Here is a 27,833-nt window from a genome sequence, read left to right as displayed (position 1 = left end):
GCGATGCTGCATGTGGAGCAACGGCACTCCCACCTCCGCCGCCCCCAGCTCGCCGCCTCCGACCCACGCCTTCACTCTGCACGCACGGTCAGTTTTTTATTTAAAAAAAATTTTATCAAAATTCTTGTTGCTAAATTATTTTAAAAGGTGGAAAGTGTACCAGGAAATATAAATTTTGGTTATTTTCAAAATAATTGAAAACTTCTCAATATACATTGCGTTAACTTGAAATCGCTTCTCTTTTCCAGTAAGCTATGGGGAGAAACGATTGAAATTATTCGTAATTTTATCCAGCTCAAAACTGGTTTCAAACGAGTTTTAATAAATCTGCAAAGTTTTCATTAATAAACGTCCCCAGAGGCCAAGCACATAATTTTCTTTGGTGAAAGTTTTGACGGCCACCTAATTCCTAATGCGCGATGAAAACTGGCGGAAAATGTTTTTCCTTGTAATTGAATAAATAATAATTCATTTTTAACGAATTTGACCTTTCACAATCAATTTTCTGATACTTTTTTCGCGGCAATTTTATTATCGAGATATAAAAATTATGAGAATTTTTTAAAATTACAATATAATGTTCATATACTTTAAATTATTAGCTCTAAAAACTCTGGAGAAGTTGGAAGCTTTGAAGAACAAGGAAACAAGCCCACAAAATCAAACTCGAAAGCCTTCGGCAAATGCTTTTGATGTTTCCATTTCAGCGAGTTGTTGCTTTTGCTAAACTTTTCATTTGTTTAGAGTAAACTTATTGGCAATTTTTTAATAAAAAAAATCCTTGTTGAAATAAATTCAACATATATTATAAAAAGCTTTGCCTGCAAATAAAATTCAAAGAAGTTCAGTTTCCAAGTTTTGACTTACATATTTTTTGTATTTGAAAGAAAAAAGAAAATATGACGTAAAAAATAGTATGTAGCTGCTCACCTCTTTCATCTCTAGATTCTTTTTAAGAAATCGCAATTCAAAGAAGCAATAGAATAGTTAGATTTGCAGCAAGAACATTTGTATAGTTTTTAATATTAATAAATGATAAAAATTTTATTACTTAAATAATTATCTTTATTCCCTTTTTGGAATTGATTTGTTTACCGTGATCCCTGTAAAGAATAAAATCAGACGCCAATGGCAAAAATCGCCAATAATTGGCATTGAATAATCTTCTAAGTATCCAGTATTGCTGAAAATCTAATCGGTGTAAAAGGTCAGCACAATATTATTATTTGTTTGGACTGCGAAATATGCCTTCTTCTTTTTTTATCCAAGAATGTGCACAATTTCAATATGGGCGAGTTGGTGGATAACAAGACTCGCGCCCATTGTGCCCCACAAGAAACCATTGTGATAAGCAAATAGGCAAACAAGATATATCTACGTGCATTTCGCGTAAGTTGTCGGTTCATTCCGAGTCTACCAAGGGAACCCTGCTGGTGGTCGCGAGCATAAAACCGATTCAACCGATTTATGCAACCCGCTTGCCATGCACGTTCATCTAGTTGCATATTACAATTATCGTGGCTAAAACATGTAATTAATAAGCTTGCTTTTTCTATAAAACCAAAATCGACTCTAAAACATATTCAAACATCCAAATGAATTGTATGAATTCATCAAGATCAAAAACAAAAATTTTGAATTACTAACAAAAATAATTAAGCTCTGTCTCTCAAAAACATTTTCCAATGGGAAGAGAAATTTCAAATACAGAAATAAATACCGAATTATAAATTATTCAATGAGGAAGTCCACAAAAGGGCAAAGTTTGTATAAATACTATATTGAGTGATAATTGAATGAGAAAACTTTTAATCAGAGTTTTCCGGGTTTGCGATGAATTCAGCGGTTCCATTTATCCTCATTTTGCGGTTTGCGGGTGTTCCCCCCGCATTGCTTGGCAGATTCGTCATACTCGGGCCCCAACCATTGTTAAGGCACACAATGGCAAATCAGCAGATCAATCGTGCACACAGTGCGCTCCTCAGATGACTCTTCAGCTGCCTTCTGTCTCGCGATGATGCACCGAAAAAGCACATGGTTTTTTCTTTAATTGGCAAACTCTCCATGCAAACGTGAAAATAATTAGTATCCAGAGATTATAAAATTATTCCATTTGAATATCAGCTAAATAACTTACTTTTAAATATAACTGTTTCTCAGCAACCATCTAAACAATTAAAAAAAAGATGCTTACGGGCGAGTTCTCAAAGTTAAACAACCTAAAAATTCCACGCGTAAGCTCAAAATCTCTTCTTTTCTGTTTTGGAAGTTGCGGAAATCGGATTTGCACCAACACAAAAAGGAGAGAAAATTCTGACAGTCTTCGTAGAAGTGGCCTTTGTGGTCAAGTGCAAATAGCCCCTCCATCAGCTTTTTGTGAGTTGTAAACAAACTTGGCTAGAGGTGTTTCTCGCTGCTCTTTTCTCATCAAAAAAGTAACCATTTTCATTGCCTTTGAGTTGGAATAGACTTTATTTAAAAAAACGTAAATTATAAATTGAAGGTGAATTTTCTTTTTACTACAAAATTAAATGCATGCAAATCCGATTAGAAATTTAACAAAATAGAGCGACCTTTCGGTGTAAGCTTAAATTTAGATTGCCGTGGCGAGACATGGGATTAGATTTTGCCTCGTTCGGAGCAAAGGGACAAAAATATGCGTCCAGCAGCAGCGGTTAATCGCGGTGGCACGGACTCGGCATCAGGGGTACGAGAGCACAAGGCTTTAGATAGTCTCTCATAATTACGGCACTGCCGAGATTCACGGCAGCGGCGAGCATTTTGCCAGGCGCATAAATGGGTCAAGTTAGTGTAGAGCTTCTCAGAGGCACACAATTGAATGAATTTGCAGTGCATTGTATTTGTCTGCAATGACTTCACTTTTTAATTAAAATAGAAGGGGAAAGTAGACTCTGCAAGTGCTTTTATTTATATTTGCTTGAGGAAAAAGCATTTTTCTCATGTTCTCCTCAAAATTTTGATATCTGAGCAAAAAAAAAAACAACGAAAACAAATTCTGAAGGACTTATGTATTTGAGGCTTTCTGTTGAGCCCTTTAAATTATTCTGCACAAAATCACGTGGTATTCTTCTTTCAATGTTCACGCTACAGTTGTTAATTAGTCAAATTATTCAGCATTTCATAGGCAAATTGCTCAATAAACTGTTGTACTATCCTAAGCTAACTTAGCTCTTAGCTTGTGAGAATATTCCCAATTTTATTTATATTTAAATTTTAAATTATGAATAATAATTTTAAAATATAAGTTGAAAACAATTAATTAAAAATTTAGAAATATTACTGGATTCTTGTTCTTACCATTTTTTTGTACAATCTGTTTAAAAACAATTTAAAAAATTGCAATCCTCTAAAATATACGTTTCCTTGTCTTGAAAGAAAGTAGAAAATTGATTTAAAATTATTGTTACGCTGCCAAGGGGCAAATTATCTATTGATTGCCCTCCCTTGTCTGCAGCAATATATCAAATGAAATAAGGATAGCTATCTCCAGTACCTCAGTGTGTATCCAGTTATTACAACTCGAGCTCCTAGGGCCGCCGCAAAATCGAGTTTCGCTAATTGCTAGCCGTTGTTTACGTTGCTTGTTTAAGCTGCAACTACACGCGCAGGCAAATTCCGTTTTAACCATCATGGCTAAGTGGGTGGGATGTATAGACGAGATGTACGCACGGCTCACTGCGTTTGTACAATCGCTTTGAGCTACAGAGACTCGGTGATGGGTCATGGTTCACAAGTACACCGCTCTAAATGCTCAGCTGATTCGGGTGCGTAAAGGAGAGACCATGATACCCTGAGCAATTATTCATACGTGTTGTGTGCGAGAGAGAGGGAGAGGGAGAGACTCATGCTTGCTCTTTGGTTCCAACATCTGGCGAGAACAGGGCTTGGATAGGAACTGCCGAGCACAAAAGATTCACAGATTTCTCTCGATTCAACCCACAATAATTGTTTTATAATAATAGAAAGTTGAAAAATAATTAAACTTATTTCTGTAGCTTATTGGAGCAGTTTTCAGTCCATTTTGCCTGCTCTCACTTTTATACGAAAGACGAATAGGATTGGAGCTTGATTTCCGCAAAGCTCAAAAAAGGGCACAAAGCATACACCAGACCGATAATACACTGTCTTAACTTAGCCAAAAATATTACCCTGACGTGATTTACCTGTGTGGATAAAATAAAATTATCCTCATTGGCATTGTAAAATCAAAAGTGCAACAACGGAGTCCATTTTGGCTATTATTAGAAAACAAATTAGAATTATTTTACCATTAAATTTGCTTTATTTTGAAAGTAATGGTTTATACTTGTATAGATCGCCTTCAATATATTATTGATTGTGATATAAATTGAATAATTAAGGTCTGAGGGTGATGTATTTTGAAGTGAAAAATACTCAAGTAATTACATAAAGTTTTTCAGCCCACATAGTTTTAACAATAAAATAAAGTTTTTACTATGCAGATTTCGCCATGGATTAGTTGAAATTGGTAATGTTTGAAGTGTGAATCCAACTATTTAATTGAAGTGCTAATATCATTTTTGACGATGATTGATTGAGCAGGCGTAAACAGAGAGTGTTTGCTTTTCAATCACATACAACCTCTCATTTGAGCCTTTGAACGCCAAGTAATTAATTTTCATTTTAATTAATTGACGAAAATTAGTCTTGCGACGAGACGCTTGTTCAGCCAAAAGAACCTCTTGAACGGAGCTAATTCTACACAGAGGACGATTTCTATCAATATTTTGGGTGAAGCGCGCCAGTCTAAAAATAGAAAAATGTAAAAATAGATGTTGGCCACAATTTTTGATCGGCTCGCAAGAAAAAAGGGAAACTTTCCTCTCAAAAGATTGCTCCTTAGGTTTATCCATCTATCCTGGTCAGCGGAAAATATGTTGATGTGTATATTTCCTAGCCAACGTAAAATTAGGCACTAATTGTTGCGACCAAAATCAATAAAATATGCTCCGGAAAATGGCTGCGGTTAATTATTCTGGATACATTAACTAAATCACTTTTATTCATATTCTCTCTCTACAGCCACAATAAATACAAAATGGAGCTTCCTGTAATTTTCCTCATATTTGCTGACAAAACGCCATCATGAAGTAATCGCTCGTTTTTGGAATCGTTTGTGACTGAATAAATAAATAATCATTTAACGTCACATGAAATTATTGTCAATGACAAATATGGAAACTGTATCGTTCTATCCTAGGAATTCTGAAGTTTTAAGTTTTAAGGGAATTTCTTTGACAATGAAAATTACTCCTGTTTGGAGTAGCACGTTTTTTTTAATAGAGTATTTTATTCAGTTTCTGTAATAAATTAAAATATTTATTTGAAAGTACATAATATATTATATTAGAATTGCTTGTCGTGATTCATGAAGCCTGATGAATGACAAAGATTTTGTGTTTCAACATTGGATGCAAAATTATACATGCGGAATTTTGAATATTAACAAAGCAATCATTTATCAGCGAGATTAAATGGGGCATGTTTTGAATTTTTGTATATTGCTCTTCTAAACCAAACAGGATTTGATAAATTTTTTCGGCAAAAATCCACATTAACGATTTTAACACTTTCAATGTTCAATTACAATTACCCTCTTAATTGAACAGATATGCAAATATTGAAAGAGTTAAAACTAGTTATAGACCACGCGATTTGCTCTGTTTCAGTACACGCGGATGAAATTTTCAGTGACCAAAATCATAGTGGGTGCGCTCGCATTTGCACATAAGCGGATTGGGTTTGGCTTTTGAAAGATTGTTTTGACAGCAGAGCGGCTGCTGCGAATAATGTCAAATCCAATAGAACATTGGCGACGTCCCACACGAACCCTGTCGGTGCTCAACGGTTTGCACCGATTTGATGGAAATTATGTGCAGCGTGTTATGCTCTCTCTATGTATGGCTGTCGATATTATGTCAAGCAGTCTGTCAACGGCTAGAAACTAATCAATGAACATGGATGTTGATGCGTTTTTGTATTAAATAGCATTGGCTCCTGTTAACAAATTGCCGAATTGTCACCATTAATTACAACAGTGCATATATTATGCAACTATTAATTAGTTTTCTAGGTACATTAGAAATGTCAAAACAAACACAATTAAATTAAATGTAAATTAATTTTCAAAACAATCTGCAACAATATTAAAACAAAATATCCTCCACGCTTTCACATTTTATAAGTTTGGGAATTTTTATTTTATTGATATAGGTGTTAAAAGAAAAGATTTTTTTTTTTGTGTGTGTGAGTAAAATCATCAGAAATGATGGGCCTGAAAAATTAATATTTTAAACTCTGCATTTCCTAAAACTCTAAAACTATTTCAAGATTAATAGTAGGACAAAGAGACTAATATTTGTCACACGATTTTAATGAAAGATAATTTTTTTTTATTGATATAGGAAAGACTTCTGAATAATTTTCATAATATTTATTAAAGTACAAGTGAAATGCAGCTTGATAAACATAATCGTTATAATATTATAAAATGAATTAATACTTAACTCAATTCAATTTCAGGACGCTCTTATTATCAAACTATTAAGTGAGTTTACATGATTTCTAACCTTATTTTCTGCAAGATGAGGAGCATGACCAAAAAATTAATTATATTTCAACAAAAATCTAATCACCAAAACGTTTTTTTCATAATAAAGGCAAGTAAAGTAATTTTTTTTATTATATTGTAAAACTTGCAAAAGTCTTTAGCTCAATAGATTTCTTTTAGTAAGTATAATATATACATAAAAATATTAAGTGTAGTTCTCAAACAATATATAATTTTGTCCGAGAACTAAACTTTAAAAAATGAAAGTCAATAACCATGGAATGTGATGGAAGTAGGTTGAAACTCAATTTATTTCCCCATACTGCAGATTATTGTAAAATATTATATAGAGAATTTTATCTGAAACTGAAAGAGCAGCTTTCACTCTTGACTTGCATTTCAAATATACCACACGCAATTTATGATCAATCGTATCGACAAATTGCTCTTGGTTATAATGAATATTTTTTAAGTTGCCACAAAGGGCCGCAGTTAATTTGCATACCAATTAATTTGCTCGTTACTCATTTGTGAAATTATCGCATTGATTGCAAGGCAAATTGAGCAGAATTGCGTGCATTGAATTGCGAGTGTGCGGTCGGGAATATTCAAAATTTCATGTAAATTGCGCATTCAACGCGCGTTTCATTAGTCAATATAATGTCAACTCAACCTCATTACATGCTGCTTGAAGTTAACATTGTTTTTTTGTAACAAGAAAGCAGGATTCGTTACATTACAGATCGAGGTTTTTCTTTGATATCATTTTCTATGGAAAAAAATGAATTTCTCTCTCTCAATATTTCCATACTAAGCTCGTATTGCAATTATAAAATTTTTTATAATATTTATTTCACTTCATTTTTATTTAACAATATTCTGATTTCTGATGTTCAATATCTCTTTTCAAAACTTCAAAAATTATGCAAATGAAACCCCTTACATGAAAATTTTGTTCTTGGAAATCTCTCTAGCCCATTAAATAAAATAATTATATGCATTGAAATTAATCAAACAAATAGTCACGTTTTGTTTGTAATAAACCGTGAATCAAATTATTCAACAGCTCGGTCGGTTTTGCTATTTTCGGCCGGGTTTATATAATATATTAATTTGATGCAACATTGATGGTATAATATATTGTTTGCCATTCTGTTGGCGAAATTATTCACGTATGCACGTGCGGGTGGGTAAAGGGAGATAAATTAAATGCGACCCGAAGGTTTATTAATAAATTTTTATCGGTTGTTTGAACATGGCGTGCGGTTTTGTGGCGAATAACGCGAGTCGATAATAATTGATTGGACGCGCACGTACAGCGGGGACGGCAAAGTGAGCGCCTCGTGTATTGCACAGTGCCGCGGAATTTGCAATTTATTGTCAACAGCCCTTATCGTGTCGTTGAAATTGATGTCAAACGTTTTCACTCGCTCACTGCTCTAACGGCCCAACAATGCTGGGCTCTTTTCACATGCAAATTCACAAGGGAGATGAGAAAGTGCCTGAGCGACGATAATTTCGCTTTCTTCTTCTTTGTTCGGCCTGATTGATGCACGCACGAAACGCGCATCCAGAATTCGATATTTCATGCTGATCGATCAAATGGAAATTGTACAGTGCTCGGGACTCTGGAAACAATCGGTTGAAAGTTTCTCTCTTCATATATGGGAGTAACGAAGAGAATTGTTTGCAGTCAATGAAAAACGCTATTTTTATATAATAATTTTTTTTTTCGTGCCGTTCAGTTTGCCAAAAGTTTTCCGGTCCATCAGCAAAATTTGCTCCAATCGATTTCTCTCTCCGAGCCAAAAATAAAACTTTTGCATGTAGCAAAATGGACTTGGCTGGATTCTTCCCTCCATTCATTTTCAGTTGGTAAAATAATCTGATATAAATCCTATAAAAAAAAATTGAGAAAGAAATTTACTTACACTAAAATATTATCTACCAGTATCGCTATTAGATTCAAGCCACTATACTGTAGTCAATAAATTAAAATTTAAAACTTAAAAAAACCGTACGAACGTATTGTATTTTCCACTAGTTGATGAATTTTAGCAAAATTCTTGCTATTGGTGGTGCCGTTTTGTGCAACAATAACTTTTGCAAACTAAATTTTGAATAAAATAATTGAATGAATGTAAATCATGTGATGAAATGATGTAACAATTGGACAATTGAATTGTGAAAAATGAATGACCTTTGCTGCTTGCTTTAAAAAAAGCACAAATAAAAAAAGTTTTGACGCTCACAACAAAATGATATAAAATATAAATTCGAAATAAAACTGGTTAGGTTTACAGCTCGAAATAATGAAAGGCGCAGATTTTCAATGGGGTATCATGGAATATCAACCGATTAGTGGTCGCCGTCGATCGTGATTTTTGGGATTTTGCATGAAGGCAGCGGGCAAACGAACCAACGCGCGACTGTAGTCATTTCCAAAAGCGTTTGCAGCTCATACACAAACGGAATTTCAAATTGCGCACACGCATACACCGACCAGCACGTGCCTGAGGGCCGAAATGGAAAATTCCATTTTTCCGCGTCGACGGCGACATGGAATAGCTAATTATTGAGCAAAAGCCGGCTGACAAGTGGCTTGAAGTGCGTCACAGGAAATTTAAAATAATGGACCAGCTTCGAATTGCTCAAAAGATGTGTAAAGTTAAAAATAGCAGTAACAAATTGCTAACGAAGCGAATGGAGAAGAGAAAATTGTTATTATGAAAAGAAAAAAAATAATAACTCGTTTCCTTTGAACAATATCAATTATGTCGGATTGAATCAATAAATTTTTTTTCAATTGTTGAAAGAACAGATCTTATAGGCTTTCAATTGTTTGATATGAAAATTTGAAACGCCAAAATTATTTGAATTATTTTCACAAAATCGCACGTAATTGGCCGTTGGTAATGTACACAATTTTGTTTAATAAAACATCTGAATTTAAATATCATTTAATTATTCTCAAAATTTAACAACGAAATTGCCAATCCGTGAGTTTTCTGCTTGGCAACATAAAAATCATTTCAATGAGCAACCATGAACCAATCACAACAAAAATGATTGCTTCATATGTAATATCGAGTCATTCACGTTTGTGAACAAACATCTATTCTTCCGTTTGCTCGCGTTAGGTCAGAGAGCAAGTAATTTCGATTGACCTGCCTGGTGACCCACAAGCTCTGTAAAACGTCAATCACACACACAGATGACACACATAACAGCTATTCCCTTTCCATGAATATTAATGCGAATTGCGCCTAGATGAAATGACCGTGATGCAACCTGAATGAAAACTTTTAAATTTATACGAATCGTGCATTCATCTGAACTTATGCATTGAAATGGAAAATATATTTTTGTTTACAGGAATGCAGTGGAAATGTTGATGACTTCAAGTCCGCCCATCTTGGAGGCTCAGGGTTCTGGCTTGGTCCCTGATAGCTTTGATTCGTGTTTTGCCGAGTACGCTTCTCACACCATTCCAGTTGGAGGTAATTGGGAATGACTGACAATTGTTTTTTCTAGATTATTAAGTTTTTCAAAAAATTAATTTGTTGCAAGTTCATAAATTTTTGAAAAATTTAAATAATTGAAGTTGAAGAACACAAATTGAATGACAATAGAACAAATTAAATATTGAATAAATAAAACTGCTTTTTATCCTATTTTGTTCCCCAAATGAAGAATTTTCTTGAAAATTTCATGATCAAGGTTGCTTGAATTGACATTTAGCTTTTCCAGGATGGGTTGAGTCGTTTTGTTTTCGTAGTAAAAACGAGCAGGAAATTGTTTTTCAGCGAAACAATCAACGCAGAGCTCAAATATCCCATCGAGGAAAAGCCAAATTTCGATTCAAACACCATCTCTTTTGTTTATACCAGATAAAATAAAAAGTGCAAATGAAGAACTCGGGCTTTTTCCCCATTGTAAAAAATTGTTTTTATTCAAAATCAAGACGGGTCTACCAATTTCGAGTGTCAATTTCTTCAAAATAAAAAGTAGTGCAAAAAAATAAAGAACCAATAATTTCCTCTTAAGATAATTTTATACAATAATTATATTAAATTATTAATAAATTTTGGTAAATCTGTGAGTAAAATTGTAATCAAAACTCATCATTCAGATCAATTCAGATGTCTTAAAACAATCAATCAATTTGAATTATTTTGTTTTTTGATAGACCTTTACTGCAACTGGACGTGGGATTCTATCCTATGCTGGCCACCAACAAAAGCTGGAGACACAGCGAGACAGCGATGCCCTCGAGACAAAGGAGGAGTGGACCCATCAAGTAAGTCCTTCCAATCAATTATCACTTCGCGTATCTCAGTACGACTGTTTGCTTTTTTGACTGAAAATCCGAGTCGTTGTTAATTAAATCGGATGGATTAATCCAGCAGAAGTGTTTTTGCTGTTTGCTCAAATGCTTTTTAAAAGAGCGAGATGAGAAGGAATGAGGAATTATCTTGGGAATCTTGCCATCTTGGCAGACGTGGCTTGAAGCAGTTAAACGTCGTGCGATCCGTTGAAAAAGATTTGCGAGCTGAATAAAATTAAGTAAGAGCATAAAAGCTTTTCATTCAAAGCTTAAATCCTGAGATTACGTTTTTCAAGCAAATCTGTCGGCAGCTCTCTCTGCCGAGGAGAGGAAAAACAATCCAAACGGCTTTGCAATTTTATGCTTGCTTAGTTAAAGAATACCGACAAAAAAAGATGATGAGGCAAATTTAAATTATCCTTTTATAGTGAGAAGTTTTTTCATTGAGAGGAAAGATGATCTTATTGTTAATAAGACTAGTTTTCCTGTGCCTGTCTAAAAAACATGTTACATTCTTTATTTTCAACAAATAAAACTAAAGAAAATTTATCAAAATCTCTCCTTTCATTTGTGATATTTTGATTGAAAAGAGTTTGAAAATTAAATTTCAGACCGAGGAAAAATATTTAATATCAACAACTCATTCAGTGGCTAAAGTTTTTTTTGTCAAAAATAGTTTAAATAAAAATTAATCTTTTAGCTGCTTTATTTATTATAAAACTTTTGAACGCTTTTTCAAATTATCCTTTAATCGCCATGCAACCGAAAAATACTTTTGATGGCAAATTGCGAGATTGCCTTTGCTTTTGAAATGATATGTATACAAAGTCACGTTAATAGAGCGCGTGCAGCCAAGTGAGTGATCGTAGAAAAACACGGACAGCTAGGCCACCCATGCAGATGCTGCGTTGACCACACAAATGCGGTCGCTCTTTTGACATTTTCTCTACTAACGGTGGACCAGAAATTACTATGCTTCCGTTGCGCAAAACGAGTGAGGGAGAAAATGAAGTTCACAAAGGGCGCACAGATCGACAAAATTATGAGAGGACAATTTTGGCAAGGCAAAATACAAGCGTTTTGCAAATATCGTGTTTCTCCCGAAAGCAGAATACAAATATTTGTATTGAATTGAAAATAAATATATATACACAAGTGAAAATAAACAAAATCTCGTGAACTGGTAAATTCCTCCGGATATTCAATCAACGAAATTAATCAAATATTGCCACTGGGGTGCAAATCGTTCTTAATGGGGGAAAGTAAAATAAATTCAATCCAGAATCGAAATGGCCAAGCACCGCAGATTATCGATCGCTAATTTTCTGATCGGATGAAGAGGCAAAAATATCTGCCCGAGAGAGCTTGTTTGCTGACCTCTCTGGTAGACCCATTCTTTTGATTAAAAACCGCGCCGGCCTGTATGATGAGCATTAGAGAAGTCGAAAAGCCGATGCGAGCAACCGAGAACTTCTGCCGGCTCGTCCGAAACTGCAGGCTGCTCTCGAAAATTTTCCAGTACGCCTTTTCGATTATTGAAAAAGCGGTCGGAGGGATGATGCGAGCGCTAACAACTTTTCCGAGAAAGTAAAAATGCACAGACCTTCGTCAAGTTGCGTTCGGCCTTCGCAGCGCAGTACCAGAGCAACTTTGAGTCAGAAAGGAAATTCCTTGTGCCTTTGATATTAACGCACACTTTATAAGCATCAAAAGTTTCAATATGTATAGAAATAAAGCCATATTAAATTATTATTTGAATTTCATCCGTTAACATAAGTGATACATCAAACATATTTCTTGTTTTTAACAAAAAACACAACTTGGTTAAATTTAAAAAACCTGCCTAATAATGTTTTTTAGCATACATATTGAATCTGAAGGTAGACACAGTTTTAATCAAAATCAAACCACGATAAAAAAAATGCAATTCTTAGGGATAAAACAGTGGTTCAACGTGGCTCTCTTTTCCTCAAAAAGCCTGAGGTAAGCGTCAATCTCAATGTTAGGAAGAAGTAAAAGGCCTATTTTCGTTTAATAATATGACACAAATGTCATGTACTGAACTACGTTATCTATCATTTAACTACATAATTTTTTTCCTTGAGGTAGTAGAATAGGAGGATGTAGATCCTGTCGGAAAGGAATTATAAAATTTAGTTCTGCATCCTCTTGCCGAACTTTTATATTAAAAAACAATGACCTTAATAATGCACTTTGAATGGTTACCAAAGTTAATTGTAATGAATTAATGCCATTATATCTGAAATTTTAACGAGAGTTAAAAAAATGTGTAAAAATATTCAACTGCAAACAAATAAAAATAAACCACAAAACGCTATTTTACTTGTGTCTTTTGAGTTAAAGTAAAGATAGCTGCGTATTATCCCAAAACTATTCTTATTTCTTCAACTTGAATTTGACAAAAAAGTTTCGCAAGCTATTTTTTTATAATTTCAAGTTCTGAGTGCAACTTTTCCTCTAATTAAATTTTTTGTTTATCTTAAACAAAAAATCCCCAAAGGATGGCAAATGATAATGAAGAATATCTCAAAAGGCAACAATGAGGGGCTCGTATTCTTGTCTCTGTCAAATTGCCTTGAAGAGTAATCGCATAATGACTTTTCTCCGGCAGGAGAAAGCAGAGCAGCCTGGGGACGGCGGCGACGGTGGAAAAAAAGTGCTGGATTGAATGTAATGTGTGTGTAGGTTAATTCGCCTGCAGTGTCGCGCGTTGAATTAATGAGCGCCCTCTCAATTTTCCCCCGCAAAACACACACAGACAAGCCCTTTCAACCGGCGGAACATGCAGTGCAAAATAAAATATTAACGTACTTTGCAAGTATAGTAGGTACAAAGAGCGCGCGTACAGCCCTATTCTCCTCAATGGCGCGGGCTATACACACGCGCGACACGAGATGGCCCAGGGCACTTTCCAACAAGCGAGACTCTCCAACAGCAAACTAAAACATTATTAGCGAGCCAGCGTTTTCCGCCGCCGGCGCAGTTTGGCATAGAAATATGAAGTATTTTATATATCGACGCCACTCCACGGCGCGGATTTGGCAAAACGCGCGCCTTGCTCGCAGAGATTAACGCAGAAAGAGCTGCTAAAAAAACAAGAGATAAAAAACAACCTTGTTTGCCGACACAAAATTTTCCTGTCTGATATGAAAGTCAGTGATGTGATTCTGCAATCTTCTCTGACGGATTTTTATTAAGAATAAGTTCAACTCAACATCTCAGAATTCCCCGGTCGTGCCAGTTGTAAAAACTTTTGCTCCTCGACTTTATTCCACATAATTTCCCTATGTTTCAAACAAATCGTTTTTCAATAATGGAATTTGGACAAATAAACAACTATACTTATAACAACTAATAGAAAACTAGATTATTTATATACTCCAATAAAAAAGTAGTTTTTTTGCTGTAGATTAAAGTCTATTTTATAAAATTTACTCTTTTTTTAGCGAGTAATTTTAAATTCTATAAAAGTAATGCAAAAATACGTCAATTTAAGATCAATGTGTTTTTTTCACCTTTTTATCATGTTGTTTTCGCACCAGTCTCCAGACTAGAGGGGACTTTCTGTAAGGTCCGGCGTCTTATCTCTTTTCCCCCATTTATATATTTGTTTGCAGGACACCAGTAAACTAACTAATCAAGATCCTAAACTTTTGGTCTAGCCTTAGCTCCCCCATACGAGACTCCTGTCAAAGATATATATGAGTTCAATTCAAATATTAACAAACTTCTTCCCTATTCGGAGCCAACTTATAATTAGGCCTCGTCCTTATAGAGTTTCTCATCGTCTGTCATCAAAACTTTAGCCCCTTTGGTAATAATTTAACAGTTAACTTGATACGTCAATTGTAATATATTTGCCAATCAAGTTGGTGAAAATTTGTTTCTATGCTCTTATATTTTAAATGTATATTAAATTCTTAAGCAATAAAATATCATTTACGGTTGAAAATTACAGAGTTTACGAAAGCTGGAAATTTAGCTAATTTTTCCCACAGTTTTGTTTATTTCATCATCCAAAGTTCTTTGATCTCATGCGCTAAAAGGATTAAAATCGTATAGCAGAGGGCTATAGTATGCCTTTTATGGAATTCTAGAGAAGACCACGGTTTATTTTGTATATGTTTACCAATTAATTATATGGAGCCTAATCAAATAAACATAGCAGTTTTGCAAATCACATTCAGACCATCATCCATGTTTAGGGGCAAACTTGATCGCAACTGTGCATATATTTTTTTTATTCAAAATTGGGTGAAAAGAAAATTTCTCAAATTCAGATTTTATGCTTTCAGAATTCACAACCAAGCGGTGCAGCGTGGACGGTCGCTGGGAGGGCAAAGAGGCCGGCGACTACAGCAGTCCACAGGGATGGACCAACTACACACCCTGCTACACACCCGAAATGTTGCAGGTCATCAGGGAACTGTACGCGGGCTCGGACGGCGAAGCTCAAGTATGTAAATTTTAAATTTCTTAAAAACCTTTCAATTTTATTCAATTTAAATTAAAAAACTGCTTTTTTAAATTATTACTACAGAAAATTTCAATAAAATTAATTTAAACTTTCCATAACTTTGGAAAAATTTCCTAGCCATTTATTTTGATTCAAAATTAAATAATATTTAAAAAATCATCTAACAATTTTTATAAGAAATTTTATGGTTTTTTCGCAACCCATTGTTTCCGTTGTAAAAATGAAAAAAAAGAAGAAGTGATAAAAATGTATTGTTTTGTTTTAATATGCCAGACTTTCTTAAAAGCTTTTGTAAGCTCTCATCAATTTAAAATTTGTTGTATAAAGATTCGAAATAAGTTTGTGGATTTATTTACTTATAATTTAAAGTCCCCCTGAGAGGCATATTCTTATCCCACGCAGTCGTCAAACCTTATTTCCACTATGTATTTACTCTCTCCTACAGCCAGGCTTCTCAACTTTGTATTTCATTGTGCAAAAGGACCTTCCATTACATTTGTATACAACAAAGTTTGCTCTTGTTGTCGCTTTCCTGCTCTTGCAAGCGTATCAACTCAGTAAGTCAAACCCTTGCTTTCACTGTTTGAAAGTCAAGACAGAATGCCCACCCTCAGGAACCCCCCAGTTTTTTTACACTTTCCGGAAATTCTCATTTCCTTGCTTAAACATGTGATTTATCGTTTCTCATCACCTGTTCCGAACTATAGATCAAAATTTAACCTTTTTTTGCTATCAAGCAATTAAAAAAAAATAGCACGTCTCACTGAATCCGATCACGCTTGAGAAGAGATTGTCCGCTGAGTGAAGTGTGTCCATTGACAAGTTTTTTTTTTTTAGTGAACTCCAACGCCGCTGACTAGGTTTTTGCAACAAGAGCTTTTAAGCCCAATTTCACGCTCAAATTGAGGCGCAAAGTGCGTTCGATCTGACAATGAATGCCGGTGAGAACGAACGAAGGGAAGGGTGTTTAATCTGCTGTTTTTCTGTCTTCTTGACACCTCTCAAGTTTGCTTTCCCCCTTTCTCAGAATTTCAATTAAAAAAAACATTTCCGTTTTTAATGCTGTTGAATTTCCCTTGTTGGAATTAAAATGAGATGAATTCAAATCATTTATGGAATCAAATTTATATTAATTTTTTGATTGTTTGTGGTAGCGCAGGAATACAGTATAAATAACATTATATCTCATGGGATTTGATTAGTGTAAAAATGTAATTTAACAAAACAATGTTGAAAATTACAACTCTCAACTCTCATAATGCTGTTGTGTCTAATCTGACATTAAATTATAGTTCTGTTCAGCCAGATTTGCTCCTTCCTCTGACAATGGAAATTTCTTTAAATTTGTAATATTAAAATTGGAAAGTCTGCAGTATTTTCATGAAGAACGCGCTAATTGGACAATTCTGGAAAAAGAGGAAATTGTCAAAAGATTGTTTATTAGAAGTTATAATGATTCCCAGAATATTTTGTGATTGTCAAGGCACAAACGTTGCAGGAATTGAAAGGTTTGTTCCTACTAATGGTGGTGATATTTTTATAAAAACAATTGCTCTCAGTATCACATTGTGATTGTTATACTTATTGTGAGGAAAAATATACAGCGAGAATAACACAAATTATTTGAATGATAAAAAAAATATTAATTCCCTTCTTTAATATTATTTTTAATTAAATAACCAGTATCAGAAAAAGCGGTGAATCCTTTTGCCGGAAAAAGGCACATTTGATGTTGTCAATCAAACTTTTCACATTATGTAATTTTAAAATTTGCCAGTTTGAATAATATATGTAAATTGAACTTTTAATCAGGAAGTTGTCAGGGACAATAATTCTTATATATTCCCTTCAACCTCATTTGTGAAATTGATTTTTTTTCTGCGCGCAACGTTTTGCCAGTGGAGGTGACACCTGTCATTTCCGTAATTTGGCATACGTAAACAGCAGCCTCGCGAATATATCGCTTTTTTTACGATCCGCCGCTGCAAATGCACGAATCACATTAATGTATGCGAATAAATTTGAAAATGATTTTCCATTTGTTACAGACGAAGCTGAATATAGCGGAGAGAACGAGGGTGTTGGAAATTGTTGGACTCAGCGTGTCGCTGACTGCCATGATTTTATCCCTCGCCATATTTTGCCACTTCAGGTGAGAAATTTTTAATAATTTTCCCCTCTCATTTGTTTGTCTGGTCCGTATTTTATAAAGGCATAAATTATAATTTTCCGCTTTGATTCGCCGGACGGATTTTTGCGCGTCCATCAAAAGGGGCTGTGTTTTCCCCTTTAATTAATTGGCAAAGAGTTTCGAAAGAGTTTTCACAGCGAGCTAAACTCATAATCGGCGGTGGCTTTTCCTTGTGCAAAAAAATCGACTTAATGCATTTTTTTACTCCTCTGTCGGAAGGAGAACGGCATTGACGCGGAAAGCGGAATATCATTTGCATGGATGCACGCGCGATTTTGCGAGTGAAATAAATTCAAGCCCGACTTTAAGGGCCCAGAGGGGGAATGGCGTATGAAAGAGTCGTGCGCGCGTCCCGGATGAGACACACACACATCTGCGTCACATTCCGTGCGGCGAAAAGTATCGATTTCCGCGTGAATAATCACGGCGAAACGTTGATAATTAGAAACTGCAGAATGGGAAAAAAGTGAGCCGAGTCACGGGCTTTTCTTTCCACACAATGGATACTGGGTTGACATTCAAGTGAACTACAGTTGCCGACAATCCTCACTCTGATTTGCTACGGAAAAATTCAAACTGACACAATCCAACGTGCCTTTTTAAATTTTAGTATAAATCGCAGATAATAAATAAGTCTTTAAATGCCATTAATGGCTTTGGTTAGTCAAAACATATCCATAATTTTGACGTTGTTGACCTGCTTAACACGTCTTTGAAGATACTGATAAAAATCAAATTAAATGAGCCGAAACAGGCTAATTTTTGTAACATGACTACCTGTTGAGGATATGTAAATTAACTTACAGGTGATTAAAATTTGCATTTTAAATTAGTTATTCATCAGCATCTAAATCATTCAAAGATTTTTTATATTCAAAACTTGGTTTCATCTTTATTGTTAGTTATTTTCTCGTTATAAATGTTAAAAGTCTCATATATATTTAATAAATCTCATTAGATTTGATTTGAAGAGATTTAACGGAGAAGTTTTAGAGAATAAATTAGTTTCAATATATATAATAAAATAATAAAAAAAACTTTGAAAAACCAAAATAAGCTTCAGAGGTAAACAAATTATTTCCATAAGGAAAATCCGTTTTACACTTCATGAAAGTTTTCTCAAGGGCGCACTTCTTCTCTAAAAAATATGTTCCTTAAAACCAACACTTATTTAGAACGTTTTGCTGAAATCTATATAAAAAAGACCAAACTAAAATACTTCTTTTGTGTGCTTGCAATGTGCCTTGACTCCTTTTTTTCTAAACGCGGTGCGACCCTTTGTTGTGATGGAAATGTCTTGCTGTATCGCATTCTTATCACATTCGCGTGGGGGATGCAAATAATGTTGTGTAACATCCCCCCACATACGTGAATTGAATAAATTCAGCCAATAACATTACTGCATTCTCGCTGCATATCTCCACCAAGGCGTGACAGACGTGGAATTCTCCCAGATTTATATTAGGAAAAAGGTGTTCACTCGGACGAACAAAATATAAAATATTCCACATTCAAGTGTTATACATATTATGTAGCATGTATTTTTAATACTGCGAATCATTCTTTATGGAATCACTGGAGAGCGATATCAAAACGCGCACAAAACCTCATGTAGTGTTAAAGGATGGAAAAATTTTCATTGTGAATTAATTGATTTTTCTTTAGTATTTATCTTAAATTTCAAAAATTTAATTAGCAAATGATTGTTATATATTGATTTGTATTTAATGATAGTTATTAATTTTAGGACCTTGCGCAACAACCGAACAAAGATTCACAAAAACTTGTTCGTGGCCATGGTGATCCAAGTTGTGATCCGGTTGACCCTCTACATCGACCAAGCCCTCACCAGGAACTCCAAAGAACTCTTCAGCAGGGCGAACCACTCAAGACAGGGCATCGATAACACAGTAAGACCCATTTTGTTATTATTACTGTTTATTCGTCCCCATTTTTACAATTTCATCGTTTACATTCAATATCAATCAAGTGAAATGTTAAACAAGAAAAAAAATTAAGTTTTAATACTAAAAAAATCGTATGTATTCGATCAAAGGAGACAAAAAAGGGAATGTGCCGTTCAAAGATGATATGAGAAAGCGCGGAATAAATTCAGGGAGGGAAGAGACACGATTGCAGCAAATTTTCCGTGTGAGATGTTCCTTTTTTGTCAAAAATAAAAGTAATTTCGAGGTGAAATTTGAATATAGCAGCATTAAATTTTTCTCAGAAACTTTGAGCTTAAAAATGAAAGTCAACCCTGCTTTGTCTCCTTGATTGCTCCGACTTGACACTAATTTTTTCTTTTTCAAATAAAGATTGCTTCTCATTTCTCCCTTTGGCATACATGCATATATGCCGAGTAAACATTTTTCGTTTATATTGTACAAAAATTTCGTTGCGACACTTTTAAATAAAGAATTTTGTATCACTTTTTACCGTCCACTTTTAAATTAATTTTCACTTCAAATAGAAAAAATCTCGCTTTTTGTATGTTTGCAGGCAATTTTGTGCGAGGCTTCATACGTTCTTCTCGAATACGCGCGTACGGCCATGTTCATGTGGATGTTCATTGAAGGTCTCTACCTGCATAATATGATAACTGGTAAGAAAATATTTTGCCTTTTTTGTGTCCAATATGGAATGCAAGAAGACTAGCGTTCTGATACATTTTCCGATCGGAATAAGTGCGAAATCCTCTGGAGTACGCAAAATTGACTGTCATGCTAGCGCAATTTTCTTTGTACGCGCGTCAATGGAGGATTCAACGCGAGTTTATATCTGGAGAGAGTGGAAGGAAAAGTAGGGCATGAGGAAAAATTTTCTTTTAGAATCAATAAGAGTGCGGCTTATGTTTTCAAGCAACGGTCCTCAATCCTCATTTTTTATCTAACTTGTATTAAATATGTCAGACCCGAGTGAACTTTATCTTACGCAGATTAAAATGATTATTCTCATTATTTGTAAGAAATTATTTTTTTTGGGATTTAGAGTCATTCACCTTCAAAACCCATTTCCATGAAGACGCCGTTAAATAGTTAAGGTAAATACAGAATTTTTAAAAACATTTTCTAATCTTTATTCTACTAAAGTTATGAATTTAAAATATGAGATACAGTTCAAATATGAAATGAAGGAGGCAATGGTTTCAAAACCAAGTCCATATGATACATTAATAAACATGATTTGAAACTAAAATATTTTGAATGTTTCAAAATGTCCTCATTTAAAAATAATGAATTTTTATGCGCCTTGAATTAAGTAAACAAGCTTAATTAGAAGTGAGAAACGTGTGGCACCAACAATGAATATTATATTTATTGAAATTACGGTAAATTCCTCCAACCTCGAAGCCTATTTTAAGTAACTTTTGAAGCCAAAAGAGACCCTAAAAACGTGCCAATCCACTCGCCTGACAAAATTTCTAAGACTAATTTCATCAAAATCGTAGGCAGTCGTTGGAACTTGTAGATGGGGTGAATGACTTAACAAATTTAATCCCTAATGAAACTTTTGCTTGTCGGAGCAAGATGTGTTAGGCGGTTGAATATGAATGGAATCCGGCACCAGACACAGGCATCCCTTTGGTGCAACGTTTGACATTATTGAGAAGGCCAAAACACCAATTTCACGCCGACTTACTTTCCGTGAGATGTGCGTGATCGATTTTTATATCACCGCCTCTCGCACTCAAAAATGTTTATTTTCTGTCGCTCACGTACACATCACTTTTTCGTAACGTAATTGGGGAACTGGTACAAAAAAATCTCACTAACTTTATTATATTTTCTTCTGCTCTGAACAATAATGAGCTGAAAATAAAGTGTGAGGAGAATTAAATTTGGATGGGAGGTCGTTCTCAAAGACATCCAGTTTCTTTGCTGAAAGGGCAACAGCTTTTCCATTTTATTAAAACTTTGTTTTCCAATATTGAAAATTTAATATTTTACTTGGGTGGATGAAAATTTTCTAAAAAAAATTAACGTATACTAAAAATATATAACGACTTGTAAAGAAATGGAAAGGTAATATAATATTCGCGGTGTTTCAAGATAGAAAGTTTTTACGCAAAGCAACATTCCATATACATGCGACATGATATGCGTGAGCTACTTTCCACTCCTTGTTTATTTTGCACTCAAATGATGTAAGGAGAGTGGAAGTAGAAGGCCGTATAGTTAGTTCTGAAATGATCTTTTTTGTGATAAAAATATTTACATCATTGTCGAGAAATAAATCTAGACGAAGATAAAAATTTATTTTTGACCCCTTAAACAAAAAGAAATTTTTTTAAAGTTACCATCTATACTTCAGGATGCTTTTTTTAAGAATAATTTTATTGAAAATAAATTTGAAAGTTCAATTTCCTGTTATTTATGAAACCTAGATCTGACCAAAATAATATTATTAAAATAAATTAAAATTTTTAACAATTAAATTCCAAATTGTGAAGTGAATTTTAAATATTTAAGTTTTATCTTAAGTTACACAATTTATTTTTAAAATGTTGTGATATGCTTTGTCAGCATTAAATCAGTCACAATCAGTCTGGTGTTTATTGTGAAATTTTAAGAATAGCAAGAATCATTTTTTTATTTTCCAAGTTTTGCTATATCTCGTTAATTTTAATTTATTAGCAAACTTCAAAGCATTTTCGCCTTTGCTGTTTCAGTCACCGTTTTCCAAGAAAAGTTCCACTACTGGGCATACACACTGATGGGCTGGGGTGTGCCAATTGTGATGACTACCGCGTGGGCTGTCACCACCGCTCTTTACTTCGAGACAACCAATACCAAGTAAGTAAGGTTATAAAATCGCAGATAATTAACTTTCCCGGACGCCTTTATGAAAAGTTCGCATTCCGCTTCAATCTTTCAGAGAGTTGGGCGTTAATTGGAGTTTAATGAGAGGTGGAGCGTCAAAGTTTAAAAGGGCACCTTGGATATATTCAGAATTACTGGAGTATTCTCTTCGCTCACTCGTGATGTAAAATAATTATAATATAAATTCTTTGAATACTTAAAAAAAATAAATTACAAAGGAATTTGAAATACAAATATTTGATGTCCACAGTTAATTAAGAATGAGAATATGAAAATTCCCTTATTGAATCTTCTAATTAGATAAATGAATAGCTTGTTAAAAAAATTATTATTATTTATTTAAAAAGTTAAAATGTATAAATATTTATAAACCTGAGTAAAATAATATAAATACAGAAGCGCAGTCAGTCAGAATTCTCAGGCAGTATAAATACAGGATTCAGCCCGAAAGAAAAAAATCCTTTGATAGTTCACTACAGTTTAAATTTTATTGAAATATTTTATTAATATAATATGAGGAAAAAAGCGTGATAATAATTTAATATAATTATCTTTTCGGGGCAAACTTTTAAACACGATATAAAATTTGTTTCCTCGACTTTTCATTTGATAATAAATCATTTCAGAAAAAAACATTCAATTAGAACAGAAATTAACGCCAATTATTTTAAATTAGAAAATAATTTTAAATTTCAACTGTTGGAGCCTCTCTTACCTAGTTTAAGATGTGCAAATAGATTCGCAGACAACTTTGTAATGGGATAAATTGGGCGGAGGAAAGCTCCAATTGTGTGTGCAAGAAACGCGTTTCGCGCGGTTCCTTCCTTTGGCTCTACTCTCTGCTCCCTACTTGTACATCCACGACGAGAGAAAGGCACACAAAAGAGACGAGTTATGCAAGCCGCTCGACACGTTCTCCTCGCGGGTTGCATACCTCGGAAATCCATAAGGCGCTCACTGCTCTCTCTCGTTAATGAATGTTTGTACAACACAATGTCACGGGGTTAACACGCTCGTCGGAAGTCGAGCCTCCATTAAAAATTCCTCAACTCATTTTCGAAAGCCACCTACCCCTAAAAAGCAGCAGGTGAACAACTAAAAAGCAGCTTCACGCGTGTAGTCTTGTTAACCGAAGTAAAAAGTTTGTTTATCATTTCCCTCTCTCACGCCGAGTTTTCCTTTTATTTCAGATGCTGGTGGGGGTACAGCTTCACGCACTACTTCTGGATTTTGGAAGGGCCTCGCCTCGGAGTAATTGTGGTAATTATATTTTCTTCCTTGTTGCCAATAACTTTCCAGCAAATGAATTCATCTCCCTTTGTTAAAGTTAAGAAACTGTTTGAAAGTCAGGCTTGGAAAAAGTCTTGCAAAAGAAAATCATTTTCGAATAAGAAAAAGATAAAAATTCATTTTACATCCCACCATGATTCTGAATTATCGCAATACATTTTCGTTAGATATGGATTTAATCTGGATGATTAATTAAAAAAATTTAATTACTAAACAATTACAATTGTTTTCAATTAATACACTAAAGTTCTATGAGAAAAAACTGATTTTTTTTTCTTTTATATATCTGAAATATGAAAAAGTTAAATAAAATTATGTGAATTCTTTTTGCAGGTGTAAGTTCAAATTTCATTTTAATTTTATTTTTGCACCATGTCTCTGATTGCAGCTAAATATGTTATTCCTGCTGAACATCATTAGGGTGCTTGTAGTGAAGTTAAGGCAGAGCCACACAAGTGAGACTGAAAAAGTCAGGTGAGTGCGGAGCTCTTGAAACATATTTATTTTCCTCTGGTATTGATTTTTATAAAATTCCTAATGAGTGCTGCTCGTACCATTATTAAAGTACTTCAAAGACTTTGCAATCTTCCAGTTCTTTTGACATTATGGCGACGCAGAAAACTTTACAATTGTGCCAATTTCTGTCGATACAGAAAAGCGGTGCGCGCGGCCGTCGTGCTTTTGCCTCTTCTCGGAATCACCAACGTGCTCAACATGGTCGATGCACCGCTGCAGCGATCCGCGTGGCAGTTTGCCCTTTGGTCTTACGGCACACACTTTCTCACATCCTTCCAGGGCTTTTTCATCGCCTTCATTTACTGCTTCCTTAATGGCGAGGTAATTATACTGCAAAGAAACCCGTGGGAAATTAACCCATTAATTTATACTAGCCTAGATTTGACCTGATTTCAAAGGTGAATAAAATTGAATGATGCGTGAGAGTTATCTTTTAACTTTTGATTAACATGATTAATTTGGAGCCATTTACAAATTCTATTAAAATCAATTAATTTATCTGGATAAGTCTCTAGATCTTTACAATGGTTGTTGGTATTCAATCCCTGAAAACTCAGCAATATCCCGCAGAAATTCGTCATTTTAATTCATCAACCTCCTCATCGCCTCTTGGTGAATTTTTCTGATAAAAAATATTAGCATACAATTTATATGTAAATAAGTTTAAAAAAAATCAGTTTTTTTATTAGTGATACATTTTTTCTAAACGTTTTCAACCCATCGTTTACTAGAAATAATGTCTTGAGACTCTTGAGAGAAAATAATCGACAGGAGTTATTAAATCGCCTAAATTTTTTGCAGTGATATAGCCATTACTCACAATCTCTCAAATCCAATTAGTCTACCAAATACCCTTGGGAGATACTTTGCGAACTAATAAATAACTTCTATTCCATCATTTCTATCTATTATCTGTCAAATTATATCTTCTTTAATTTTGTCTTTATGTTTGATAAAAAAAAATCGGTATTTTTCCATTGTTTGATATTTTAATAAAATTTATAAGTCTTCAAAATTAATGCCTATTTATATTTGCTATAATTGAGAAATAATTTTTCCCTGTGCATTTTAATTACCTTCTTCAGGTTCGAGCGGCCGTCATGAAAAGCGTGTACGTGTACTTGTCGCTGCGCAGGGACAACCTGCCGCGACGCAACTCGGCCTTCTCGAGCGTCTTTGTGGGCGCCGACGCCGTCAGCGTGGAGCGGACGAGGGCCGCGTCAACGACTCCGGCCGCCGCCGCCGAACTCAAGCCTCGAGCGTGGCGCAAGTGCTGGCTCAAAATGGCCCCTGAGGAGTGCAAGAGTATCCCTGTCCCGATCGAGCCGGACAAAACCTCGTCCCCTGAGTAAATTCTAAAAATAAAAAAAAATAAAAAATTTATTTTATAAATGTTCATTCTTTTGCAGAACGTGTGTCTGACATTCTCCGGAAAGCGGGCTCAACGTTTCAGGGGGCGTTCGAAAAGAGAAACTTTCTGGGGAGGTGGTCGTGCACTTTGTCCCCCACCCCTCCTCCACCCCTGGGTCACCAGAGCTCCACATCCTCACGCAAATTGCTAACAAAAGCAACGAATGATTTCTGACAATTTTTTTTCTTACTATTTTTGTTTAATATTGTGTTAAAAAAGAGACAATGATTTTTTCAGTTATACCTGTTGAAATAAGGAAGTTGCTGTTGTCAAAGTAAATGCTGTGAAAATGCTGAGGTACACAAAAAACTTGTCATTCTCGGAAAAGCACTTTCTGTTGAGCTTCATATGTGTAATAGGGGGTATTAATGTCTCTTTTATATGCCGTGATTTTTTACGTATAGGTATGAATGAAAGTCAAGTTTACAAAAAAACGTCTTTAACCTAATATAAAATTATAGTAAAGCTATATTTATTTATACACTCTTTGATGAAGTCAAACTTTTGAGGGATGCGCACCGTCACAAAATGCCATGATCTCCAATATTGGAAAAAAATTAAATACTGAACGTTTGAATGGCTGTGTAACTCATAACTGACAATGAGTAAAATAGTACTTTCAGTTACAGGCATCAGTAAAATAGTAAAAGGAGATATGTACAAGAGAAAATATTTTAAAACCGATTGAGTAAAACAAAATAAAAGAAAAAGAAGCTTATGTACATCTTGCGTCATACAAACTAGAAAACTTATTACATTGTTTTACATTTAAAAAAATTACTAACTAATTATTTGGAAAATAATTTATACAAAACTTTTATTTCTTAAAATGTTTAAAGAAATAATCAATAGTACAGTGTATTAAGTCCAGTTAATTGAAAGTGTAGAATGTTATGCAGCCTTTCAAAGACAACGTCAAGTTTACTGCATTCTGTGAAGGCATGCGGTTCCTTTTTTCATACCTCTCTTAATGGGATTATGCAGAAAGGTTAATTATATTTATTGCAGCTTTAAATGTTATTGTCATAGCAACTGGTAATGTTTGAACAGCCGGAAAAGGAAGTGATTTATTTTTGTCATATCGCTTGACACATTCACAATGCAAAATAGAAAATAAATGTATAGGCATGATAATTTTATTTATAATATATGAAGCTATTTAGATTTTTACTAATGTTCATACAAGTGACACTTCCTAGAAATATGGTTATAACAAATTACAAATCTGACGTATCATATTTTCATACTCTGTTGGGAAAACTGTAAATCCAATTTTAATGACATTTTTTAAATTGACGATTTAATGGGGGATTTGAATGAACGCTATGCTGTTTGAGAAAGGTAGAGTAAAGCTTTACGCCTGTTTAACACAAAAGGTTCTACATTTCCTCAAAACTTTTATTGATCGTGAAAGTCCAGCCTCTAAACTTAAACTTATAAATATTAAAATGTCGATAGGAAAAATTAAAACGTTTAAATGTTGATTCATATGTTTTGAAACGTCTTACGCGTGGTAGAATAATTTCCAATGATGTTGATCTATTGTTGCAGTTTAATTTTCTCAAAATGTTGTATATTATCTCTGCAGTTGGAAAGTGAAAAAGCGCACACCAATTTAATGTATATAATAATCATCATGCTATATTTACGAGGGAAAGGAGATTTTTTAACTTAAATTCTTGTAAGAATGGAAAGGTTGAAAATATTGTGCTGCACTAACAAGTAGTTAAGAAGCAGATAAAAATTAGCAAGCAGGCCTATCTATAAATATAGGGGAGGGTGCATTGCGCTTATAAATTTGACACACTGCGTCAAAAAAGAAAATAATCATGCGGATAATTGTTTGAATATCAGATTTGCGAGTGTATTAAATCTTTCGTCGAGGGTATGAAAAGTTCCCGTATTTTGATTATCGTTGTTAAATTTTGTATATATTTGTAAATTGTGATTTTTTTCAGTTAAATCAATACCTCATACACTTGCATAAGCAAACTATGTTGACAAGAATCAAGAATCATATTTGTGTTGAAGACTATTGTACAAAAAGAGCATATAATTTTTGTCTGCCTGAATGAAAATTAAATGAATTATTTATTCCCTCTGTCACTCTAAAATGTGGAAGAATATATTTGTGTGCCAATTTGAAGGATTTAATCTAATCTTATTTATTTTATAATCCCTGGAA

At 34.2% G+C, this 27,833-nt stretch overlaps 1 protein-coding gene across 1 annotated transcript; it reads left to right on the top strand.

Annotated features, from left to right (window-relative positions):
- LOC132192409 (PDF receptor) lies at window positions 1-27,797 on the top strand. Its single transcript, XM_059612367.1, has 13 exons — window positions 1-87; window positions 9,968-10,092; window positions 10,782-10,892; window positions 15,236-15,396; window positions 17,466-17,569; window positions 19,356-19,518; window positions 20,111-20,213; window positions 22,281-22,404; window positions 23,622-23,691; window positions 24,110-24,195; window positions 24,375-24,558; window positions 25,323-25,585; window positions 25,647-27,797. The coding sequence occupies exons 1-13, from the start codon at window positions 11-13 to the stop codon at window positions 25,657-25,659; spliced, it is 1,584 nt and encodes a 527-aa protein (XP_059468350.1). The 5' UTR covers window positions 1-10; the 3' UTR covers window positions 25,660-27,797.
- Window positions 27,798-27,833: the final 36 nt, after the last annotated feature.

The sequence above is a fragment of the Neocloeon triangulifer genome, unplaced genomic scaffold, assembly GCF_031216515.1.
Source record: "Neocloeon triangulifer isolate White Clay Creek 2 clone unplaced genomic scaffold, ASM3121651v1 ptg000003l, whole genome shotgun sequence".
NCBI classification, from domain to species: domain Eukaryota; kingdom Metazoa; phylum Arthropoda; class Insecta; order Ephemeroptera; family Baetidae; genus Neocloeon; species Neocloeon triangulifer.
The sequence above is the reverse complement of the archived record's forward strand: the minus strand, read 5'-3'. Positions and strand labels throughout refer to the sequence as shown.